The sequence below is a fragment of the Otolemur garnettii genome, unplaced genomic scaffold (assembly GCF_000181295.1).
Source record: "Otolemur garnettii isolate 467f Iridium unplaced genomic scaffold, OtoGar3 scaffold00063, whole genome shotgun sequence".
NCBI lineage: Eukaryota > Metazoa > Chordata > Mammalia > Primates > Galagidae > Otolemur > Otolemur garnettii.
In genome coordinates this window covers 1,451,079-1,459,325 of record NW_003852458.1, presented here as the reverse complement: position 1 = coordinate 1,459,325, position 8,247 = coordinate 1,451,079, and the positions used below count along the sequence as shown (strand labels likewise).

The 8,247-nt window shown below is 40.1% G+C and overlaps 1 protein-coding gene across 1 annotated transcript in view; it reads left to right on the top strand.

The window, feature by feature from the left end:
• GOLPH3 (golgi phosphoprotein 3) overlaps window positions 1–8,247 on the top strand; it is a 44,533-nt gene that overhangs the window by 33,070 nt on the left and 3,216 nt on the right. Inside the window, exon 3 of the mRNA XM_003792923.2 lies at window positions 1,644–1,758. Within this exon, the coding sequence (XP_003792971.1) occupies window positions 1,644–1,758 (115 nt within the window). The remainder of the gene's footprint in view (window positions 1–1,643; window positions 1,759–8,247) is intronic.

The window sequence follows — 8,247 nt, the reverse complement described above, 5'->3', positions numbered from 1 at the left end:
AAAAAAAAAAAAAATATTTTGGCTTATTTGGTTTCATCAACCATGTTAAAATTACCTTTTCCTTTTTAAGTATAACTACTAAAAAATTTATGACTTGATTTGTGTCTTATATTGTGGTTCTTATAATATTTCTATTGGGTCATAAACTCTCAGATATTGTCTATATATTTTTTCACTTGTATAAGATTGAGCAAAAAGATCAAGGTCACTTTGTTGAGGACAGATTTAAGAGAGGACTGTTTCATTTTAAAAGTAGTGTTAAATTTTATGACATTTAAATAGCTAACATTATAAGGTAATATAACAGATTGAATTTTGGTATTACAGAATTTCAACTAGAAATGTGTTGCTTAGCCACCAAGATCTGTGAAGGCTGTAGGGATCTAATACTTGGCTAAAGGAGTATATATTCTCTTCTGTCCTTGCTCTGGATTTTCTACTCTTAATGTGGACCCTATATCCCAATATAGTTTGAAATAAAATTTATAGTATTTAAAAATTTGTGTAATCAAACCTGTTGGTATTTAAGGTTTCTTCTAGTGGTGGCAGTTTAAAAAAAATCTTACCCTTAAACTTATATTTCCAATTTAAATCTTTATCTTTATTGTGGCATAAACTTAGAAGAGCCTAGTCTTACCTAAGTTTTGCTCTCAATTTGCTGGCCAGTTGTATTTAATGACATTGAAAAATGTGTTTCTCCACCAATGTGAAATGCCACCTTTATAATATTGAATATTTGTGCTGGTCTGTTTGTATTTGCTGTAACTGAGTTATTTATAAAGAAGAGAGTTTGATTTGTGTCATGGTTTTGCAGATTGCACAAGAAGCATGACATTAGCATCTGGTTCTGGTGAGGCCTCAGGAAGCTTTCATTCCTGGAGGTGGAGAAAAGGGGAGAAGTGAGAGAGAGGATATGGGGCCAGGTTCTTAAACAGTCTCCTTTCCTGTGAGCTAACTGGACAAGCACCCATGCAGTTACTGAGGGAGAGCACCAAGCCATTTATGAGGGACCCATGACCCAAACACTCCCCATCAACTTCCACCTCCAACATGGGGAATCAAATTTCGACGTGAGATTTTGAGAGAAGAATACCCAAATCATTATCACTATCCTTTTCTGAAAATGCATGTGAACACAAGCTTATTATTTCAGAAAGTTTTGGATTTTAGAATATTTATATTATTCTTGATTTGAACATTTGTAATCTTAGATCCAAAACCCAAATGCTTCAGTGAGTGCCATGTTGGTGCTCAAAAAATTTCGGATTTTGGAAGATTTCAGATGTTTTGATTAGGGATACTCAACCTGTACTGAATTCTTACCTATACCTGAGCCTGTTTCTGGAACTAATGGTGTTTCAAAAATCAAGGTTCACTAATTACAATGAATATAAACTGTCTTAGCATTTTGTTTTACTGATTATTATAGAGTAGTTTTATTTTCGTTCATTATTTTACCTGTTACGATTAGATTAAATATTGAATTTCCTTAATATAGAAGTAATTTAAAATTTGGACTTTGATTCTACATGACCACTTTGGACTTTAAGCATAGTGAATTATTTACATAATTGTTTTTCACTTAAGATCAAGTCAGAAAAAGATATCAGTGGATCTTTTCATTCTTACTGGTTATGTTTTAGGTAATCTGTAAGTCGGATGCGCCAACAGGAGATGTTCTTCTTGATGAAGCTCTGAAGCACGTTAAGGAGACTCAGCCTCCAGAAACGGTCCAGAACTGGATTGAATTACTTAGTGGTAAGCTGCTGTGTGTATAAGCCAGAAACTGAAATCCATCTAAAAGATCGTGTAAAAAGTTTAAAATCCTTTTAAAAGGAGCCTATATAAAATAGCCAGTAGCTTATTTATTTATTTAGGCAAACTTGAAAGTTATCCCTCATTGAGGTGGGGGAGAATAGTTTTCATAAGATTTTATACTCTTTATTAAGCCTGAGTAGGTATCAATTGAAATATTCTTCCTTAGAGTGCCTGTCATTCTTTATCAATATCACCCTATGTTACCTTATTCTGGATAGGCTAGGTTAAGCTGTGGTCATAACCAACCCCAAAACTTGAGTGGCTTAAAAAAAAAAAAAAATAATAATTTCTCATTTAGGCTGTAAGTCGGTCACAGGCCACTTCATCCTTCCTCTGGTAGCCAGGCAATGGAAGCTACCCTCGCCTGGAGCAGTATCCATCACTATCAGGAACGGGGGAGGAGTGTAGCAGATCACTGTGGCTCTTAAGTTTCTGCTCAGAAATGATATGTGTTTCATGTTTCATTGATCTGAGCAAATCACATGGCCTCTCCTGCAACTTTGGGGAGGTAAACCTGAAAAAAATTGATAGATAGTAAAAATGACTATGACATTTATATTAAAGTTATTTGTGTATTTGTCTAATCTAGTGGGAAAGCTAGTATGAGACCTAAGTTATCTTGTTCTTTAGCTGTTATGTTAAAACAGCTGCTGTATACGTTTATTATTTCATGTCATGTTTCAACAGGTCAGTGTTCAGAGTAACTTACAAAGATAGTTGGTCAGTTTCAGAGATTGGTAATGAACATGGTCAGTTTTCTCACATATAAATAAGCAGAATTTTAAAAAATAGTAGTCTTATTAGGATGACCTTTTTTTTGAGACAGTTTCATTGTCACCCTCTGTAGAGTGCTGTGATGTCACAGCTCACAGCAAACTCAAACTCTTGGGCTTCTCTTGCTTCAGCCTCCCAAATAGCTGGGACTATAGGCGCCCGCCACAAGGCCCGGCTATTTTTTTTTGGTGTTTTTGTTGCAGTTGTCGTTTAGCAGACCCAGGCCAGGTTTGAACCTCGTATAGGTGGCCAGCGCCCTACCCACTGAGTATGGGTGCCACCCTAGGATGGTCTTCTTTTAGAAAAATTTTGTTTTTGTACACTTCATTCATAGCTAATGGGGCAGTAATGAGCATTTTACACTTCGAGCGAGGTTCATTCAGTCTTCCTTCTTATTGATAGAAAACATAAACTTAGTTTTGAATTTTTTTATATTTATTATTTTTGTTTATAAAACAAAACAGGCCCAGGCTAGGTTTGAACCCACCAACTCTAGTGCATGGAGCCGGTGCTCTACATTGAGCACAGGCACCCAATTTTGAATTTTTTGACAGCTATGTAGATTTCATGATGTCTGTTTTTTTCTGATTGAATAAGGGAAATCAGCCTCCATTTCTTTCCTCCATTTTGTGCTTGTGATGTTGGACTTGTCTTCAGTTGCAAGAATCTTGTAAAAATTACTCTGCTTATTTGATGAGAGTTTATTTGGTTAAAACCTGATAATCTACAAATCCACTCAGCACATATTGGCACATCACAGTACCTATCACAGTGTCAGTGCCCTCTGGGTGAACCTTCCACCTGAGCTTGTCAGTGTAGGCAGTAATGTCAGCTCTACATGTCAAATATTAGCAAATAACATGTTTTTTTTTTGTTTTTGAGACAGAGTCTTCACTATGTTGCCCTGGTAGAGTATGGTGACATCACAGTTCACAGCAACCTCACACTCTTAGGCTTTAGCGATTCTCTTGCCTCAGCCTCCGAAGTAGCTGGGACTACAGGCGCCTGCCACAATGCCTGGCCATTTTCTTGTTGCATTTGTTGTTGTTTAGCTGACCAGGGCCGGGCTCCAACCTGCCAGTCTGGGTGTATGTGGCCCGTGCCGTAACTACTGTCCTATGGACGCCAATGCTGAGCCACAAATACAGTTTTTTCAGATAAAAATAGAAGTCCTGGTTGGGCGTGGTGGCTCACGCCTGTAATCCCAGCCCTTGGGAGTCCGAGGCAGGTGGATTGCATGAGCTCACAAGTTTGAGACTAGCCTCAGCTGGACTGAGACCTTGTATCTAAAAATAGCTGGACGCTGTGGCTGGTGCCTATAGTCCCAGCTTCTTGGGAGGCTGAAGCAAGAGAATTGCTTGAGCCCAAGAGTTTGAGGTTGCTGTGAGCTATGATGCTAGGGCACTCTACCTAGGGTGACAAAGTGAGATTGCCTCAAAAAAGAAAAAAAATAGAAAGGCTGATAACTTTGTTTTCTTTTTTCCCAACAGCCACAGAAGCTGTGAGCTAATAACTTTTAACTGTACCCTGATAGATCATTTTGTACCTTCTCTACAGATTACTGGCCTAAGCAATCTTTGGGTGGTTCTCATATGGTTTACTGTCATTGTTGGCCTATTACTACTTATGGTGGTGCAGATTATAATAGAATTTGTAATTTAGTTTCCAACAGGCCCAAAGAAGGGTTTTTCAAAAATGTGTTACAGGGCGGTACCTGTGGCTCAGTGGATAGGGCACTGGCCCCATATACCGAGGGTGGCGGGTTCAAACCTAGCCCTGTAGTCCCAGCTACTCGGGAGGCTGAGGCAAGAGAATCACCTAAGCACAAGAGTTGGAGGTTGCTATGAGCTGTGATGCTACAGTACTCTACCAAGGGCGATAAAATGAGACTTTTTTTTTTTTTTGAGACAAAGATGTGTTACAGTGCTAAAGATTCTTCTTGGGGAATGTGAGTTTTGGCTTAATTTTCCTATCACTCATAAACAGTTTCTTTTTCTTATATCATTTGTGCTATTGGCACATTGGATTTTAATAATGTATCTTGGCTTGGCACCTGTAGCTCAAGCAGCTAGCGTGCCAGCCACATAACAACAGAGTTGGCGGGTTCGAATCCAGCCCGGGCCCTCCAAACAACAGTGTCAACTACAACCAAATAATAGCTGGGCATTGTGGTGGGCGCTTGTAGTCCCAGCTACTGGGAGGCAAGAGAATCTCTTAAGCCCAAGAGTTTGAGGTTGCTGTGAGCTGTGATGCCACGGCACTCTACCTAGGGTGATAGCTTGAGACTGTCTCAAAAAAAAAAAGTGTATCTTAAGACTAACACATTTCCTTTGACAGTTTATGTACATGTCATCAATTAGTGGTGAAGCTGTAGGCACACAGAGATTGAATCTTAACATTTGAGTTGACTGTATACTTCTTAAATTTACCTGTTATGTAACATTTTATGATGAAGCTTATCAATATAAGTGCTAACTGAACTTCTCAATTGAGGCTTTATTGTACTATTCTTACATGATTGTGAAAAGATGAGAAGTCTTAAAACCTTTTCTCAAAAGTAGTTTTTAGTAAACAGAATTAGGATTTTGTAAAATAGAGTGTCCATTTGAATTAGAAGTTTGGATAAAATATGAGGCTGATACTTCACAAATTTTTTGTTTTTTTTTTCTTTTAAGAGACAGAGTCACACTCTGTTCCCACGCTGGAGTGTGGTGGTGTGATTCACTGTAACCTCAAACTTCTGGGCTCAAGCAGTCTTCTCTCCTCAGCCTCCTGAGTAGCTGGGTCTGTAGGCACACCACCACTGGGCCTTGCTAATTAAAAACATTTTGGGGTGGGGGTATTGATGGGGTATTGCTCTGTTGCCCAGGCTAGACGTTTTATCCTGTTAGTTTTAGGTTGGCCGTTGATGCCAAAACATTGCCTGAAGGACTCTTACTTGCTCACATGAGGAATGCTGCCATTTCAGCTTTAAAAAAGGGGGATCCAGAGTGAGAGGAGGAGGAAATAAAGCACTTTTTGGGGGAGGGGATGGATAGAATCTCACTTGGTTGCCCTCAGTAGAGTGTGTGGCATCATAACTCCTAGCAACTTTAAGCTCTTGGGCTTAAGCAATTCTCTTGCCTCAGCCTCCCATACAAAGCATATTTCTTTCTTTCTTTGTAGAAACAGAGTCTCACTTTATCACCCTTGGTAGAGTGCTCTGGTGTCACATAGCTCACAGCAACCTCCAACTCCTGGGTTTTGGAGATTCTCTTGCCTCAGCCTCCTAAGTAGCTGGGACTACAGGCGCCTGCTACAACACCCAGCTATTTTTTGTTGCAGTTTGGTTGGGGCTAGGTTTGAACCTGTTACCCTCCTTATATGGGACCGGCACCCTACCTACTGAGCTATAGGCGCCACCCCAGTGTATTTCTTTTAAGAAAATATCTGCTTCCCACCTAATGATAGTATCAAGATTTCAGCTTGCTGATGAAAATTTTTTTACAATATAGTATTCACCATTTTAATTATTTTAAAGCATACAGTTCTGTGGCTAGCCTGCTGATGTTTGAATTTCTTTAAATTTTAAGTTGCTTCAAGATAGTATATGGTATCAAATACCAATTATTGCAACAATACTGACATAGGTGCTATAAAAATTAAAAAACAGGTGGTTTCAGACTGAAAGACTCTTTCTTTTTTTTTTTCCCCCCAGACTGAAAGACTCTTAAAATCCATTTGGGGAACAGTTGTATCAGTCTAATAATTTGATAACAGACAAGAATTTAAAAATCTGAAAGTTCAGTAGTTCAGAGGAAAGAGGAATTTGGGGGAACTTGAGTAGCTGGAAGAGAAAGTAGAACTCGGGCCAGACCTTTTAAAATGAGATACAGAAAGGAAGTGTAGGCTTGGTGCCCGGAGCACAGTGGTTACCACACCAGCCACATACATTGAGGCTAGTGGGTTTTAACCTGGCCTCCAGCTAAAACAATAGTGACAACTGCAACAACAACAATAACAACAAAATAGCTGTGCATTGTGGTGGGTGCCGGTAGTCCCAGTTATTTGGGAGGCTGAGAGAAGAGAATGGCTTAAGCCTGAGAGTTTGAGATTGCTGTGAGCTATGACAACAGGGCACTCTACTGAGGGCAACATACTGAGACTGTCTCAAAAATATAAATAAAAAAGAAGGAAGTATACCTGTGCAGAGGCAGCTGAGGGGGTGGTGAAGTTGGTGTATCTCCTCACGTAGGTTTCTCTTCTGGGACTCAGTTCGGTGAACAAAAAGTGTGCTTTTTTGCCCAGCCTGTGAAAACAGTCATTTCACGTATTTTATCTAGATTTCTATTGTGGTGAGAAGGCAAGTCCAGGACTGATTAGTCTAGTATAGCCCCCTGTTACTATTATATTAAGTGTAGTAAAATAATGATCTATGGCCAATTGAATAGTAAAATGTATTGTTAGACTGCACCTTAAGATTTTAAAGAGGTCCACTAGAACTTTCTATGATGATGAAATGTTGTATGTCTGTGCTTTCTGGTTGTAGCCCCTGGGTGCAGGTGCCTAGTGTGTACTTGAAGGGTGGCTAGTGCAACTGAAGAGCTGAAAAAAAGTTTTTTCCCCCTTTTTTCCTTTTTCTTTTCTTTTTCTTTTTTTTTGTATAGACGGAGTCTCACTTTATTGCCCTGGGTAGAGTGCCATGATGTCACAGAGGTCACAGCAACCTCCCAACTCCTGGGCATAGGCAATTTCTCTTGCCTCAGCCTCCCGAGAAGTTGGGACTACAGGCTCCTGGCACAATGTCTGGCTAATTTTGTTGCAGTTTGGCTGGGGTGGGGTTTGAACCCACCACCCTTGGTATACGGGGCGGGCGCCCTACCCACTGAACCATGGGTGCCACCTGAGCTAAAAATTTTTAAATTAATTTAATAGTTCCCTGGGCATGGTGCCTATAATCCTAGCATTCTGAGAGGCCGAGGTAGGTGGATTGCTTGAGCTTAGGAGTTCGAGACCAACCTGAGCATGAGCGAGACCCTGTCTCTACTAAAATAGAAAAACTAGCCAGGTATTGTGGCACATGGCTATAGTCTCAGCCACTTGAGAGGCTCAGGTAAGAGGATCACTTGCGCTCAAGAGTTTGAGATTGGCAGTCTAAGCAAGAGTGAGACTCCATCTCTACCAAAAATAGAAAAAATAGCCAGGCATTGGGGCACACGCCTGCCTATAGGCCCAGCTGCTTGGGAGGCTGAGGCAAGAGGATCACTTGAGTCCCTCTGTAATTGTTAACAGGACAAGATATTTCCAATGTTTTTATTAGTTTGACATTTAAAAATACCTCAATGCCAGCTGGGCATGGTGTCTCATGCGTGTAATCCTAGCACTCTGGGAGGCTGAGGTGCGTCAATCACTTGAGCTCAGGAGTTCAAGACCAGCCTAACCAAGAGTGAGACCCTGTCTCTATTAAAAATAGAAAACTTATCTGGGCTTTGTGGTGGGTGCCTGTAGTCCTAGCTACTTGGGCGGCTGAGGCAGGAGGATTGCTTGAGCACAAGAATTTGAGATTCCTGTGAGCTATAAAGCTATGCAAGCTTATTCTACCCGGGACACAAGAGTAAGATTCTGTTTTGAAAATAATTTTTTTTTTTTTTTTTAGAGACAGAGTCTTACTTTGTT